This window comes from Ruditapes philippinarum, unplaced genomic scaffold (genome assembly GCF_026571515.1).
Source record: "Ruditapes philippinarum isolate M1 unplaced genomic scaffold, ASM2657151v2 ctg412_1_1_1_1, whole genome shotgun sequence".
Taxonomy (NCBI): Eukaryota; Metazoa; Mollusca; class Bivalvia; order Venerida; family Veneridae; genus Ruditapes; species Ruditapes philippinarum.
In genome coordinates this window covers 38340-57115 of record NW_026855592.1, presented here as the reverse complement: position 1 = coordinate 57115, position 18776 = coordinate 38340, and the positions used below count along the sequence as shown (strand labels likewise).

At 32.3% G+C, this 18776-nt stretch overlaps 1 protein-coding gene across 1 annotated transcript in view; it reads left to right on the top strand.

The window, feature by feature from the left end:
* The first annotated feature begins 4005 nt into the window (after positions 1–4005).
* The window catches only part of LOC132743821 (uncharacterized), a 41919-nt gene continuing 27148 nt past the window's right edge, over positions 4006–18776 (top strand). Inside the window, exons 1-3 of the mRNA XM_060732389.1 lie at positions 4006–4135; positions 4991–5263; positions 7219–7416. Of these exons, the coding sequence (XP_060588372.1) occupies positions 4084–4135; positions 4991–5263; positions 7219–7416 (523 nt within the window). The 5' untranslated portion in view covers positions 4006–4083. The remainder of the gene's footprint in view (positions 4136–4990; positions 5264–7218; positions 7417–18776) is intronic.

Sequence of the window (18776 nt, the reverse complement as noted above, 5' to 3'; positions counted from 1 at the left end):
AATGGTAAAATTATTGAAAGTTTTATCACTTAAGCATCAAACAAAGTATCGACCGCCATCTTGAACTCCATCTGAAATATTTCAATGTTGCAGATCGGATATAAATCAGTTCTCAGTATTTAAGCAGAACTCAGTTGACACCTTCAGATGTAGAATATTTAGGGGTCAATTTCTCGATTTTGACACCAAAGAGTGTTGGACCCCAAAGTGCGGTGTAACACTGTCTCACCTATTTTACGCATTGTTATTGATCTTTGTTAAGTAAACAAAAAATCAAAGTTATCATCATAAATGTCCTGTGGGGAATGAGGGCGTTACATATCGAAATTGTTTTAACTTAATCACCGCATATATTCACGGCGGAGGAACTTTAACACGAAGGATAGAGTTCTTATGATTACTTGTCAAGAGTTCTTATGATAACTGTCACGGAGTTTTATGATAACTGTCACGGAGTTCCTGGAAAACGCTACGAATTTCATAGGAAATTTTATGTACCGGGGAAGCATTCGAGAAAAGTGGTAGTGGTACTTTGATGATTAAGCTAGGCTTACATCTTGTATTATGTGCAAGGAGAAGCTATTTAGTCCATTTCTCATCGCCACTTGCTTATAATCTGATAGTTTTGAGTAAAAGATCCAAATTATTTGCTCATTTGTACACATTGACGATTCCCTAATTATGATTGAAAGCTGCAAACATAAAGCCCCTACTTACATTTTATGTCGTATTTCCAAATATCATGAGTTCTTGTGTTAACCCTGAAGATGTCCTAGAGTTCATATGCTAACCTTTGTTACTGCCGATGTGCTTCTTGCGCAAAGTTACGGCACGTTTTAGCGTATGTCATTATTCAATAAATGTGTAAATCTGTAAATCATTATGAAAAGTATAATGTTGATTTGGAGCGTATTTTAGTTCAAGATATATTTTTCTAATTAAAGTTATACGACTTCATATTGACATTATAAAACCGAACGAATGAACTAAATGTTGTTTCTGTTTATACCGTTCGTCAATAGTTTATAACAGACTCAGATCTATTTTGTATTGTCATATCGTTGTAAAAGAATTTTCTACTTCTCTATGACAAAATTTGATATCAATATATTTGATTAGAAATCAAAATATCCAGTGAAAAACCTGAAGATGACCCCACCTCATTAAAGCTAGATACTACTTCAATATCATTGCAAACCATTTTACATGTAAAATGGAATTAGATATACATGAAGACATCATGCTTGAGTATTGAATTCATAGCGTATTTTATCTTGTATGTCCATGCTTTACATCAAGCCTTTTTCAGTCTACGAAGTCTGTGTAAGCAAAGAAATTATATAAAATGAAAAATAAGTAAATAAATAATTAATTAAAAAAACCCACAGGAACGAGACAAGAAATAGTATTTCTTGAACTGAAATACACCCCAAACCAACATTACTAGTATATGTCCAAATTTGTGTGCACTACGCTTCATATTGGATTTGCAAACTTATTGACAAATAAAAGACTTTAATACGTACCGTGACTAAGCACAAGAAACACACTGGCAGTAACAAAAGTTATCATAACAACTCTAGGACATATTCAGAGTTATAACAAGAACTCCATTTGACTGACATTTGAAAAATCGGGTATAAATCTATTAGATTGGGCTCTACCTTTGCAACTTTTCATTAAAATAAGGTTATTAAGTATAGAAACGAAGTGGATTACAAATGAAAATGTCAATATGTACGAATGAGCAAGTAATTTGGAAATTTTACTCAAAACTACCAGATTTTAAACAAGAGGCGATGAAAAATGAACAATACTGTTTTTTTCTGACACATAATACAATGTGTAAGGCAAGCTTTATCATCAAAGTGTAATTAAGCACCTCAAACTCCTCAGTTAAAGTAAATTTATCATTTTTACGTGTGTTTCTCCTGTACACAATAAAGTTTTCCGATCCTGAAAGACAATTATCAATGTCAGCGAGAACTGGGTCATTGTTGAAATTAAATAGAAATATAAGTCACTTTATTTAATACAATTCAGATCAAGTACGTTTAAATCAAGGCACTAAAATAGCGCTTTTCAAAAATCTGTCATACGCTTGGTCAACCATATTGGCAATGTCAACAATAGAGTGTTGACCTCAATTTTTCACGTAGATAATTAGATAAAGCCTAATTTTGGTCGATTTTATTTTTAACTGCGTTTTAACACAATGTCAACTGTGCATATATATATTGAGTGAAGTAGTCTGTATCATGCATACGGTTGAATATTGTCGCCGTCCCCTCCCCCGTGGGTCCCAGCTATTTTCCTAGATATTACTGATTTTTTCAATATAATAATTTGATTTTAAAACATATGCAGTAAATTAATGATACATGTTATTAAGTAGAGCGTGCTTCCCGTGGATATAATTATGCTTTTTATGAATATTACTTTTTTCCATATCAAATTGAACTACAATGTTTACATACTGCAAATTGTCTATAAAACAATATTTATTATTGAGAAATTTGAGAAAAAAAAAGCACATATAGAAAAAGAATAGAAAAGAAGCATATTATTTGTCTAGAATTGGCGTTTAATTATTCTTATTAATATATTTGTTATATAGAAACAAGAGAGCATTCAATTAACATTATCTCATTATAAAAGTGTGCTTTTTATGAAAGGAATATTAAGAAAAAGAGCATTCACATTCACGTTTTCGTTTTAAATTTCTGATTACTTTTATTGTTCTCTTTTTTCACTCGTTGCGCATGCAATAGAGAGGGTGTGGAATGAACACAATTATACCTCGAGTCAATAGGAAAAACACACTGAAGCATGTCATTGGGAAATATTTCTCTCACAATTTCACCGGCCTAACATATTGTTTAACAGTGTACTCGCATGGCATAGAATGGAAGCCGTTTACGATATAATATATAAAACTTCAAAAAAAAAATGTGTAGGGAATCTGATAAGACTTAATCGTAAACACCATCAGAGATATCAAAGTATTAACAATTTGTAAGAATCTTATAAAACATAAATCTAGGTTAAAAATCTTGATCACAATAACAATTTATGTTCAATATCATTTGCCGGCCAACAAAAGTGTCCATTATAATTGTAGACAAAATGTGTCACTTAACTTTTAAGTCCATCTAGTGATATTGTCTTGGCGATGCCACAGGAACTTTCATTGAAGAAAGTTTTTTTTCTTAAAACGAAAATCTGAGAAAGGGGGAGGTGGCCTAGAAGTTAAGGTGTCTGTCTCTCAACCCAGGGATCATTGGTTCGAGCCCTACGCTGGTCACGACCATAGATAGTACGCAATGCAAAACATAGTCAAACCGGCTGTCAGTATGTTTATATACATTAACACCATGTATACAGAATGATAATATATGTCATATGTGCGGTTAAGATCGGGATGTCCGTCCCTCGGGGACCCCTTCCCCATAGGGACGGATATTCTAATCCAAACCGCAAACATATGTCAGATATTTTTTCTTGCATATTCTACGATATTCCATCATATTTTAAACTCTTTATCTTAATAAAACAATTTTCCATGGAACTTTACATGTATGTCATTACACCCTTTACTTTTTTCTTACAACGTCGTAAGAAATTACAGCTTTATTCCTAACGGCGAAATTACGTCATCCTAAGCATAAGCATGCGGTTGTATAGCACGCGACTCATCTGGCACCCACCCGCAGCCACATGCCAGATGAAATTTCCGGCAAGTGCAAAACTTACGGAAACACCAGTCTGATATGCAAAAACCTGACCACCAGTGTATATATTCAATTTTATATAATTATTTTCGGTGCGCAATTGTATACATGTTTTGGGAAATCTCGTACTAATGGCAAAGATTAATAATTTAAACAGGGTTTACGGTGCATGTCTCAAACAACAAATTACATGATTTTATCTGTACGGTTCCAGTTTTTCGCCTTTTTTGTTTTACTTGAAATACGATACGTTTGTGTGACCAATATTTTTTCTTTTGCCAATTTGAAATTTATCTTTAAAACGGAATTTTAAAACCGATAATAAAAATCATGTTATTATAAACATTAAAAAATGGGATTTTTCGTCTGCTTGATTTTTGTATTAAAATGTGTTACAGTGTCCGGTAAGTTTAATTTAATTAAAATGTATGATAATGGTGATGAAGATGATTTTTTCGCGACAAAATTAACTGGTATTTCGGCAAATGTATGATGATATTTTATGGTACATGTATAATAATCTTCAACTTATCTTTTCATTCCAATTTAATATTTTATTAGTGACGGGATGTACATGAGATAATGAATGACACAAATATTACTAGAGGCTCTGTATTCTGTCAACAGATTTATAATAAGGCATTTATTTATTTTTATTTTTATTTTCTTTTTTCTTTTTCGGAGAAAGATATTTTAGCCGAGAAATTTGCCATAATGGGCAAAACCCAAAAGTATTTATATACTTTTATAGTTAACGGCCTACGATGTAGAAATACATTATTTGTGCGCGCTTTGGTTCTTCATGGTATATATTACTTTCATTTAAAAAAAAATCAGTTTATTAGCTCTTTTATGATTAATTTTATAGGTTTTTATATAAATTCAAGCATACATTGAAGAGGACATCCAATCACAATATATCATGTATGCAGTTTTAAAGTTTTAAAACATTTTTCTTATGAATCAGTTTTATTTTGTAGTAATGTATATTCGCCGGGATAGTGTAACTTATTGACATATAACGTATATGTAAAAAACATGTGTATGCCAGAAATCTAAAGAAGAATATTTCAACAAATAACTGTCTGTCAATATACAATATAGGTATCATTTGTAAATAAGAAAAATGATGAAAGATGAAAAACAACCTCAATTTTTTTCAACTTTCCCCTCCCCACACTGTTTCAATGTAGATTTTGCTCCCATTCAACTGTTGTTTGTTTTTTACAAATTAATAATATTCAAATCTTCCGCTATAGATGCCAGCTCCATCGACAACAACCCAGGATCTGTCAGTATACATGAGAACTATGATGGAACACACAACATGTGGGGCATCTCGGCCACGTGCTATGTACGATACACTACCACATACACGTGTAACACCAGACGATATTATAGCTGTGGTTACGATAACCAGAATACATGTTCTTATTACGTGACAAAAACGTGTTATAGGCATTCGTACACCAATGTCCCGTGTAACCAGTTCCAAATAAGTTCAGACCCATCAGGAAACTTTCAGATGAGTGGTAATACGAGTTATTTATAATCTTTTTTATAATAGCCTTTATTAGTGTGTGACTACAAAACTTAAGTTGGCAATGAAATTATACTTAAATAATTTTAAAGTGATATTATCAAACATAAAATTACTGTTTCCGTTCTTTGTTTTGAATAAACAAAAAAAGTCTTTTAAACATTATTTAGATCTATATAACATGTCATATAATATGTTGTTGTTTTTTTTTTTTTTTTTTGGTAAATGTTAACTTATGAAATAATGGACTTTGTCAATATGAGTTCTTTGAAAATTCGACACAAAGAGCTTATCAAAATGTTTTGATTTAGTTTAATTTATTTGAGAGGCCGGAGTTATACACTGTACATGTATTTCAACTCACCCGACCACATATTGCTTATGACCAAATCTTGCACTTCTATTGTCAATAAATCTTGATTCATGTTCTGCCTTGTCAACACCAGAACATTTTTGTATCAAAATAGTGTCAAAATAGTTCTACTAATCGTGCATTGCAGAATTTTCGGCATTTAAACAGACGAACACAATTCTGCTCGATAACAATATCATATTTTAGTTGATTATACTATGCATTATTTTCTTCATCGCATATAATACTCAACGTTTGCTTAGCACAAATTTTTTGATGTGAATATCTCTTCGGTTAAGCTTTGTTAACCGTCGTCCATTTTTTTATAATGTCTATTTCATATTTAATCAATTAAAGAGAAATTCAACATTTTTACTGGTTTTGCATTAGTTATGTGTAAGAAAGGGGAAGACGTTCAATATTCAAGGCTTTTGGACACGCAGCTTGCTTTCTAAATGTTTACAACCTTGTTTATGTTAACAAATTTAGACGCGGTAGCGCGTGTGTGACACATTGCTTATTTTAAGACAATTTCTTGGTAACGCCTTCTCTTGCTCCCTATAAGGTTTCTGACAGTTCTAGTGAGGATGGCGTCCCATTCTTGCAAGCTCCTGGATCCGTCTATATTTACCCGGTGTACCTGGTGATTACGCCACATGCCATTAATCTGATTTACGTCGGGTTATCGGGCTGGTTAGTCAAGCCCTCAATATTCTCCCTCTGCAGGTAGTCCTTCAATAGCCGGGTGCTGTAGGGACGCGCATTATCTTCCAATGAACCCAATGTCCTGGTAAACAGCCTAACCTGGGTATCGAACATTTCATCTATATACCGCTAACCAGACAATTTACCTATGTTATGCACAGGTCAGCCCGTCCGTCCCAGCTGATGCCTCCCCACATCATAACTGGACAGTTTACCAAGGAACGATATCGATGCGGTAGCTGAACAGTGCTCTGGTAAATTCAATGAAGCTCACTGTTTTGATCCGGAGGGTAAACAACCAACAACACCATACAAATTTAAGTGTCGTCTTAACAAACGGTTACCGCGTTTGAGGAAATAAAATATTCACAATCGTTTGAGGAAATAAAATATTTTTAATCATGAAGAGTCGAATGTGTAAAAAAAGGAAAAAAATGTGGTCTGCTAATGTTCGATTTCCGATTGATCATGAAATCCTTTCTAAGGTCATTGGCACTGTACCTCTGCGCTGACATGTACAGAATTTATCAGCTCCTTGTGAAAGTGAAGGCAATTAATTAAGTGCTTGACAGCTTACCCATGGACGATACGGTTGTTGAACTGTGCTCTAGTAAAGTCAATGTGGCTCCCTGCCGTAATCCGGAGACCTACAAATTATAAAACTCTTGTTGAATTTATATTGCTTTAAAACATGTAATCGTTATGATGAATTATAAAATGATGACCATTCACTGTAAACATGGCACACACCTGAGATCCGTTTTTTCTCATAATAAGAAGCCAATTGTTAATTATTCGTATAGATGAATTATAATATAAAAACGCTTTTTGTAATTTTAAGTTCCTCATAACCGAGTTTGACATATAATGATTGTAGTTTCAACCCACAGGTAACATCGTTCAGAAGAAGACATGTACATCATTTTACTGTGGTCCAACATGCAACGCTGCCGGATGTCTTAACAGTGGTGAATCTCATACTGTAGGTGTAACTGCTTATAACACTGACTACGAAACATACGTTTCGATTTCTGGATCGTTCACTGTCAACGTATATGCCGCCAATCCGCCAACATTTTACTACAATTGTAAGTTGTGTTAAGTAATTCCTTATAACACTGCACATTTGGAATCAAAGGCATTTTGAGGTCAAAGCGAAATCCGTTCATCCCTTTTGTTGCTGACATTTTTGCTATAATTTACTTTCAAATAATAATTTATTTGTTCAGTGTGTGAAATATTTCAAACCCTAGTCGGAATTATTATTTTAATTTTCAAGCGATACAGCAAAAAAAAAAATGTACATCTTTTGTTATTCAATTTTTGTTAATCAAATTAAACAGGCCCCCCCCCCCCCCCGAACTTTAAGATTAAATTTGACGTCATCCAGTTTATATAAGATTTATGGACCGCCCCGGTCTGTATGTGGTTTATGGACCGGATGACGTCATATTAAATATAGAAGGGCGTATGCAAATGAGGTATATCATAAAGCGGTAAATGTCACGTGCATTAGAGCGCTTACGTACATATTTTGAAACTAAGGGCCGCGAAATGATATTAAATGCATGTACACTATGCTAAAAACGCTCTAAAATATAGTTACGTTTAAAGTTATTTAAATGCAGTCTTTAATAAATTTTAACACTGTCTCTTTCAAGTAAAATTTTACTGATATATAGAAATTTATATAGATATTGACACTTGGAAATTGATATTGTTACTTGGAAATTCCTTTAACCATATGCCCGTGCCGCTATAGCGACTCCGTAGTTGTATAACACGAGCGTGAATAGTGTTAAGCTATCTTATTCGGTTACAAGTTCCTCAACCTCTGCTAGTTTCCACTGTGTTATGTATGCAACATATTACATGTATATAATTTATATCTGACCAGCTGGTATTTCCAATATTGTCATTGTTCTATTTTTAGAACATAAACTACATTGTATGTACTAGAACTTTCTTAACTGTTGTAGAAAACTCATGCATTATATTTGAATAGAAATTTCCGGAATGATCTTTATTGTTGAAGTTGCTAGATTATGATTACTTTAGAAAATGGAAGACTATTCTAGAAACTTCTTAGTTAATATATATAGGAGACATTTTTCTTTCGTATTACCTTTTAAGTCATCAGTGATCTTTTAAGTCATCAGTTACCTTTTAAGACATCAATATATTTTGAGTATTATTCAACTTGGAAATTAAAGGAATAGGAATGGATAGAGTGATGTCTGTCTTATATAAATATTTATCATTTAAAAAAAGGTACCATAACAGTTTTTCTGTTGAAATCAAGCGTATAACTGAGAAATTCGTGTTTAAAGACACTATTTTTTACTTGAGAAATAAGTTCATGGGCGCCGCCATTTTGGCGTTCTTTCACTCTCGCGAGACAGACGAGACCGAGATTATGACGTGTTACACCCACTTACAGTATAGGTGTACACGCTGGTACAACAGAAATATATCTTGATGAAGAACTTATTAATCTCATTACGTACATTATAATCACATTCATGCATGTATTAAAATGATTTTACAAAAAATGCATTGACAATAGTATAAATAAGTAGTATAATTATGTAGATATCAATATTGAAATTATTGCATGTTTCGGACTTTGTCAAACTGAATGTTTTCTCCGATAATGGATGGTTGTTACATGTACGTTAACTTAATAATTATCATCATCTTCAATTCAAGTTTTTATTTATATGTTATAATCAATTAAGTTTATAAAACATCGTATTGAACTGAATTGCTTTAATACGCTGCGACATTAATTAACATTTGTTCGATGATCAAGCTTGCTGGTGATCCCTGACCAATGACTGCTTAATTTTCAAAGATAAACCATTTAATTTATTTGGTAAATTTAATTTGAATGAGAAGCTCCTTCAAATTGCCGATAAATCCTTTTATTTTGTACTTAGTTTTCGCTAGACAAGCTGTCCTTTGTATGTGTGAATCGGGTACATCGCCGGTCATGTATCTTTTTTTCAGTAAAATCTAATATGCAGAGATCTGATGAGGACGCGATTTTGCGCCATTGGCGCTAAAAAAATGAGACTGGCGCAGGAAAATCGGCAGCCAGACTAATATCGTATGAAAACAAAACTGTCCGTTGGGTTAGTCATCCAGTCAAAACTGGAAATAGTTATTAGCTCTTTTTCATGATCAAAAGGTCTGTCGGTGTATGCTTTCTCCACAGAGGAATACACTGAGCAATAAAAATCGTCAGTATACAGTGTGACATTGACATTTGGTGCAAACTAGGAACAAATGGATAATACCAGCAATTGTGTGAATAAATTATGCAAATTAGATTATTGAGCAGCCAATAAAAATGTTTTGCCTGCAGTTAATATTAGGTGTAAATAAATACCACGCAGGAACATACGTTGACATTTGATTTCAAAAGAGTTACTTATATTTTTGAAATGTGTAAATCAAGTATAATCTATGTTCACACCTTTTAATTTGAAAGTCAGAATCAAACTGCAAAAATACAATTACTATTCAGAACACGTTTTAGTAGGTTTCTAGTTTCCAAACACCAAATGGTTAACAACTACTGTAAAACAGAAACTTTCTGATCTTTTCTTGAATGATTGGTACTCAAATATTGAAAATTCGAGCAAATGTGCAAATTATAAACTTTTTAAAACAAAATTTGAATTTGAGAAATACTTAATAAATACACCACCTAAATACTTAAGATATATGATTAACTTCCGAACAAGAAGCCATAGACTCCCTGTAGAAACTGGATCTTGGCATAGAATCCCATTAAATCTTAGAATTTGTACGAAATGCAACAATGGTATTGGCGATGAATTCCACTATCTTTTCGAATGTTCTTTTTTGTTAGGCACTCGTAAGCGCTTGTTAAAAGCAACATATTACAACAGACCGAATATCATTATTTATAAAGAATTAATGGAAAACAAGTGTTTTAAAAAAGTGGAATATAGAAAATTTTGTGAATTGGTCAAAGAAATAATTTGTTTATATAGTAACTGAAAAAAAAAAATATTGGGTTAAACAATTTTGGTTATTCTCCCGTTGTTACTATTGGTGAGAAATATCCTGAGAAATATCATGTATTTTTTTTTTTTTTTTTTTTTTCCTTATTTATATTGAAATTACACACAGATTTAGCAGGTTTAAAATATATCATGCTATATGTACAATTATGTATGATTGTATTTGTTTTTTTTTTGTTTGTTTTCTTTTTCATTCACTGTTTTCGAGAATGGACGCTATAAATTAGTATAGACACAATTATTTATTTCATAGAATTTCGATCTTTCCAAGTGGATTTATGATTGATCGGTGCCTCGATTTATATCTATTGTATTATTTACCTCATGTTGTCATGTATATATTGTGCATGTCTTGAGTGAAATAAAGATATTGTATTGTATTGTATTGTATAAAAGTGATAATTATCGCCGTTCAATAATTAACAGCTAATATTACGCGTTGGTGTGTTTGCATAAATACGCACCACGAGTTTCCAAACACCAAATGGTTAACAACTACTGTAAAACAGAAACTTTCTGATCTTTTCTTGAATGATTGGTACTCAAATATTGAAAATTCGAGCAAATGTGCAAATTATAAACTTTTTAAAACAAAATTTGAATTTGAGAAATACTTAATAAATACACCACCTAAATACTTAAGATATATGATTAACTTCCGAACAAGAAGCCATAGACTCCCTGTAGAAACTGGATCTTGGCATAGAATCCCATTAAATCTTAGAATTTGTACGAAATGCAACAATGGTATTGGCGATGAATTCCACTATCTTTTCGAATGTTCTTTTTTGTTAGGCACTCGTAAGCGCTTGTTAAAAGCAACATATTACAACAGACCGAATATCATTATTTATAAAGAAATTAATGGGAAAACAAGTGTTTTTTAAAAAAGTGGAATATAGACAATTTTGTGAATGGTCAAAGAAATAATTTTGTTTATATAGTAACTGGAAAAAAAATATTGGGTTAAACAATTTTGGTTATTCTCCCGTTGTTACTATTGGTGATGAAATATCCTGAGAAATATCATGTATTTTTTTTTTTTTTTTTTTTCCTTTATATTGAAATTACACACAGATTTAGCAGGTTTAAAATATATCATGCTATATGTACAATTATGTATGATTGTATTTGTTTTTTTTTTTGTTTTCTTTTTCATTCACTGTTTTCGAGAATGACGCTATAAATTAGTATAGACACAATTATTTATTTCATAGAATTTCGATCTTTCCAAGTGGATTTATGATTGATCGGTGCCTCGATTTATATCTATTGTATTATTTACCTCATGTTGTCATGTATATATTGTGCATGTCTTGAGTGAAATAAAGATATTGTATTGTATTGTATTGCATAATTGTGAAACTTTGTTAAATAACAACATGTGTATTTATTAGATTTATTGGAGCTTGGATTATTTTAAAATAGTTAAAATTATTCTTGTGGATTTTATTGTGGGAATTTATTCTAAAGTGTTCTTGGATTTTACTTGGATTTAACTGTGCTATTCAAAAAGGGATCATTCCAGGATCAGACTAGACATTTGAAATTTACATTTTTATTTGGACTTCAGGTATTTGTAAACATGACTTTTCTTTCTCGTTAAGCCTGGCTCGTTACAACTGAAAAACGTGACTTTGCGCTTCATTCCCAGCTGCTATCGTCTGAATATTGTTTCATGTCGTCTGGTGGTTTACAGGTAAGGCAGAAAGAAATTCGTGTCTCTATTTCTCCAGGAAGTGGTCAAACAGATTTTTCTTAAATCTGGCTCTTCTTGTTATACCCGTTATATATCTAAAGCTGGAGTAAGCAGTGTGTATTGAGAACAACTTGATATTGCTTTGTTCATAATCTTCGGCCGTAAAGTAAGTGGATTGGCAATAAAAAAATCGAAGTGACGTATGTGAATGGTCATTAATTCATTCATCACGTCGCCTGCTTCCGTTATAACTGTTTGTAAAGTTTCATTGGTTACGTATGTCCGTCCGAATACATTTTACAATGTTGCTTTTGTCAAGTCTTTGACACCAACCGCCATACCATAGTGAACGTTTAGGAATAAACTGCCCCTGTGTACCCTTGTGACTAAGTGTTGCTTGCAGAAAATCAGAATAACGTACGTATGTCCGTCCTAGTATGTTTTTAGTCCCCTACCGGTTTACCGGAGGGGACTTTAGGTTTACCCTCCGTCCGTCTGTCCGTCTGTCTGTCCGTCCGTCAGTCCGTCCGTCTGTCCGTCCGTCAGTCCGTCCGTCCACAAAACTGGATCCCGCGATAACGCAAAAAGTACTAAAAATATTTGAATGAAACTTGATATATGGATAGATGGCAGTATGGAGATTATGCACGTCTTTTTCTTTTCTTCCTATGAAACTTGACATATGGATAGATGGCAGTATGAAGATTATGCACATCTTTTTCTTTTCTTCCTATGTTGAAAATTCTGGTTGCTATGGCAACAAATAGACTGAAAATATGGCAAATTTTACACATAACCTGGATCCAGTGATAACACAAAAAGTACTGAAAATATGTTTAATAAACTTGACATATGGGTAGATGGCAGTATGGAAGTTATGCACATCCTTTCCTTATCTTCCTTTGTTGAAAATTCTGGTTGCTATGGCAACAAATAGACTGAATTTAAAGATTTCTGATTCCAGTTTTTAAGTTTTTTCACTATAAGTTCTTTATATCTTAAGGTATTTTCTTCAAACTTTAAATATAAGTTGCTTGTCATCAACCACATCATATGTGACAAGGTTTACAACTCTAGCACAAAATTTATCAGAATTACCTCCCTTGAACTTAAAATTTTCATGAAAAAAACATTGTTTTTTTTTAATAACTTCTTTTTTTGAATGTATCTACTTCAAACTACATATAAATGTTTCTTATTATCACTCAGCATTTGTGAGTGTTCAATACTCTAGCAAGACTATTTCCAGAATTATGCCCCTTTTGAACTTAGACTTTTTTTTGAGAAATTGGTAATTTTTACTCCAACTTCTTCAATCATGATAGGATTTTAAAAATGTTATATTTTGATAACAGGGATGTTTAAAAAATAACTTTAGAGTGTCCTTCAGTCTGTACATAAAAACTATTTCCTGTGATTACTTTTAAATAACTTTTTTAACAAATTTACTTAAAATAGGAACATAAGTGAATGGCCAATGGCCCTTCAGAATGTTGCTTGGGCTCTTACCGGTAGGGGACTTATGGATTGCTTGCAATACTATGATAATTGCTTGTTCAATGTTATTTTTGTCAGGACAATAAGTCTTTTCCACCAACTGCCATACCATAGTAAAAGTTTAGGATTAAACTGCCCATGTGTACTCATGCGACTAAGTGTTGATTGCAAACATTAGTTTTGATGTGGTAAGCTGCTGCCAAGTAAGTTAAAGCGCTGTCTAAAATTATTATTAAAGGCACGGACAAACAATCGAAAATCTAAACAATGTTCTTCAGACAAATCATTTCCCATCTGTTTTTACGACAAATGATGCATTTTCTTTCTTTAGGGATTCTGCATTATCTATTTTATGGTCACTCCGTGTAATTTGTGCCGTGTGACGGCTGTAAAAAGTCTCCCCGTACATTTATTCAAGGATATTATATTTTCGATCCTTGAAGATCGTTCAGCACGACATTATTGTTGCGGTCTCCCTAATTACCGACAAGAACCGTCAGGAACCGACAGGAAGTAAAAATAGGAAAATACGAATTAATTTCACTTATTCATCATTTAAAAATAACAATTCTTAATATTTTTTACATTAAAAACATAATAAATTCGTTGTGAACCATGTTTATAGGCAAATATCTATACCGACAAGAAGTCAGTCTCAGTTTCTCACCGTCAAGAACTCGGCCATCTTCGTATCATTGATATTACATTAAGAATTTGTGTATAAGTGTTAAATCATAATTATTTTTATTAAGATTATGTTGTATTATAAATAATAATTATTATGTTAAATGTTTTCTAATTCAATTAAGAATATCATCATTAATGAATGATGATATGAGAATATTAGCGGATACCGACAAGAAAGTTTCATTATTGCTATCAATGGCGTAGGTTTTTAAATGTGTTCAAATAATTTATTGTCAGCCTATCTATTCAATAAATAATTTTAAAACATTTCGTTGTCATTGATTACAAAATATCCTGCATTTAGGCAATATTTCTGTACCGACAAGAAATGTGTTCATGTCTACCAACAAGAAATGTTTTCATGCCTACAGTACCGACAAGAAATATTATCATGCTTCATGATCATGTTTTATTTAAAGAGACATTATGTATAGGCATGATATAACATATTTAATGAAAGTGATCAGTTAAAGTTGTTTAAAATAATAGTATTTCATAACTGTTATCAAAAATATATTTCATATATAAAGTTTTTTTTACATACCTGCCATTTAAATTATCCAATTATAATCCATTTACAATTTTTACACAAATACATCGGTAAAGCATTACAATAAGGATATAGAAATAAAATAAAATAATGACGAAAACATAAATTCAAAATTCAATTATTGTATTAGCATATATACATATAACATATTCAGGGCCAAAAAAATTTTTTTTTAGGTTTTTCAAGTACAAATTTCAAAATTGATTGCTCAAACAAAATTGATTGATATTACTCAATTAAAGCTTGTGCGCGTGTGTTTCTCACTCAGTTAACTTTGAGCGATTTAATTTAATCAAAGCTGTGAAAACTTTAAGGCTGAAAAGGTGCAAAAACAATTTCGAGAAAGAAGAGATAATTCGTACATTGAACAGAACAGAACAGAAACTTTATTACTTGGTTTAAGCATAAAAAGCTTATCACCATATTAAATATACAAATACAACATATAATACATAAATGACACATGACATGAATTATATTATAAAAAAATTATATACTTGACTATAAAATAATGGTTTGTGTGATGTGAGAATGTTTAATTTGAGATACGAAATTACTTAAAAAAGCATATGAATAACATATGTATAATACACAATAATTGGCCTATCTTTACCAAACATTATCAATTTTAGCTACAATACATTTTCAGTGCTGTAACTTATGTAAATAATTTTAAATTTAAATAAAAAAGTTAAAATTTTCTGCAACCTCTGGCGTGGCGTAACTGCCGTAAGTTTTATGATATAAAATATTAAAACCTATAGTGGGGATATCTCTGTTTATTTCTTTACCTCTAAGTGGAGAAATGAAACTACAACCTGATCGATGAGACCTGTGGTCGAAATTTTATATAGGTTTCAATTGTTTTTTCATTAAACAAATACAAGCGTATAATGCATAACATCGATCACATCTTTGTACGTCATGATGTCCGTCTTTTCTTCTCAGTGGTGAGAATTAAGTCATCATCAATTTCTTCAAAAACTGAAAAAAAAGTACAAAAGAAGGATTATATACATGTTCTTTGTACACTACAGCTCGTTCTCAATTCTTGTCGGTAAATCTTCATTACGCATGATCCCTGTTTTTTTCTTTGTCGGTAATCGATTTGTTAAAATATATTTTAAAACTAAATGGAATAAACACAAATATTTTTCTTATATGCATTAAAATATGAAAGTTTAAAGTCTTAAAAGTTATTTAATTACAAACAAAAGATTATATACATGTTCTACATCTACACACTACAGCTCGTTCTCAATTTCTTGTCGGTAAATCTTCATTACGCATGATCCCTGTTTTTTTCTTGTCGGTAATCGATTTGTTAAATATATATTTTAAAACTAAATGGAATAAACACAAATATTTTTTCTTATATGCATTAAAATATGAAAGTTTAAAGTCTTAAAAGTTTATTTAATTACAAAAAAAAAGATTATATACCATGTTCTACATCTACACTACAGCTCGTTCTCAATTTCTTCTTGTCGGTAAATCTTCATTACGCATGATCCCTGTTTTTTTCTTGTCGGTTGCATATACATTCATGCAATGTCATGAAAAACTATTTTTATGACTACAGATAAGGTTGAAACATGTTTATAAGATATTCTGACCACAACTTTTGCAACTGATTATATTATTTATATTATATTGGAAATAACAAATTTTTCTTGTCGGTGTCAAACGTAACAAGAGTAACAGTACGCGTTGCACTCGAATTTTTTCTTGTCGGTACGCATATATTTAATTTTCTATAAAAATACAGGAAAAACCTTATCAAATATAAAAAATATATATGCCCTGCATGTTTAACAATCATAAAAACACATTTGTATTTGTTTATTTGTAATATATAGGCTCTTGTCGGTTCCTGACGGTTCTTGTCGGTAATTAGGGAGACCCTTATTGTTGTGCTTGTGGTATTTTTAGTTTCAACTTGGCATTTTCTCGCTGGGTGGTTCAAATATTCCTACTTGAATAATGTTGAATCACCCTTAGGACATGTAATTGTTGCCTGCTTTTTAAATTTGTCTTTTGACGTCTTATCTGTGATATGCAGGCTTCATAACCTCTGATCCCCTTTCAAAATTCCAAAATTAGTTCCGCCCAATGTTTTCTCGTTTAGGGCTAACGCTCTTTATTTCTTTGGGATCATACGCTGCTTTTCATGGAATGTCACGGTATTGTCACATTGAAGGTTCCATGATAACCGCTGTATGAACACATCTGTGGATGTTTCTTAATTCAAAATTTTACTATTTCATGTTTAAATGTTGAATTCTGCTTAAGCCGTTGCTAGGGGGCGTGAACGGTAACTTGCACTTTCCAGTTCCATCCATGAACAGGCTCAACCAAACAGAGTCTGCAACATTTTAAATTTTGTCGTGTTGGGCTTTCTTTAGGGATTCTGTATTTATCTATTCTATTTTTAGCTGCCTGACAGATCGACGGAAGCCAAAATTTTTGATAATTACATTTAGCGAGTAGATGTCGTTCATAAGCGTCTAATATAACAAAGTGGGTAAGATTTTGCTCTGCTGGAAGTTAATACGGGTACATTGTCTTTCCACAAAGGAGTGCGTTGTAATTATTCCGCTGCAACAGAAAAATCCTCCGTTTTATACGAGTAGTAGGCGAGTTTTAGACAATTTAAGCTTTGAAATTTCAACACTGTAAGTTTAATCTGACAACTCTCTCTTCAGCCATACCTTTTCCATTGTGTAGTACTAGTAAATGGTGTAGAGACCTTAGGATTCGTTGTTCTTGACTTGCAATGACCGACAAAGTACGTATGCTGCAACACCAAGAAGTATTCTATATGTGCTGAATTTGTAAATAATGCTATGTAACCCAAGTGCGTTTTGCTGTTTCTTAGATAAGTTTTGATACAGATTTCTCTTTTTATATTCTAAGCTATCATTTGTTAATATTGTCATTGTCAGACTTGGTAGACTGTCCTAGTGCTCATGTGTCTAATTTTTGTCTAGTTCCGGTGAAAAAAAATAATGCAGTAAGCGCATGTACGTCCGGTACGAGTGTTGTTTGCCCCACATTTATAATAAAGATTTCATCATGTGCCTTTCCAAGGTAAGGTAAAATCCAATTGTCGCTTCTTTGTTCCCTTTTGATATGCCCGAAAATATTTCGGGCATATTATGTTATTCCCCCTTGCGCCCGTTTCTCTGTACGTCCGTCCGTTAGCAATTTGGTTTCCGGAGCGTAACTTAAGTTCTATTTGGTCCACAATATTCAAATTTCATAGGATGATTGTCCATATTTGGTAAAAGACCTCTATTGATTTTTGGGTCACAAGGTCAAAGGTCAAGGTCACTATTACTTAAAACTGAAAACAGTTTCCGGAGCATAACTTCAGTTCCATTTGGCCCACAATATTCAAACTTTTTAGGATGATTGTCTATACTATGTAGAGAACCCCTATTGTTTATGGGGTCACAAGGTCAAAGGTCAAGGTCACTATTTCCTTAGAACTGAAAAGTTTCCGTAGCATAACTTAAGTTCTATTTGACCCACAATATTCAAACATCATAGGATGATTGTCCATATTGGGTCACAAGGTCAAAGTTCAAGGTCACTATTACCTTAAAACTGAAAACAGTTTCCGGAGCATAACTTAAGTTCCATTTGGCCCATAGTGTTCAAACTTCATAGGATGATTGTCAATATTGGGTAGAACCCTTTTGTTACTTTATTTAATTCCCATGCCTTACAAATGCTTCATTCTTGCTAAAAAAACACTTTCGGGCACATAATGCTCCGCCTAACAGTGCTCTTGTTAGATTTTTCCATATTTCCACCAGAAGTTAATCAATCACTACTTGTATAAATAGAGATCCGTATTTTTCTTGAGCTTGACAAAGGGATTCTAAATCGCGAATTTATGATTCTAGTTCAATCAGACTAAAGTTTAGATCAACTTATTACTTACATGTAGATCTGATT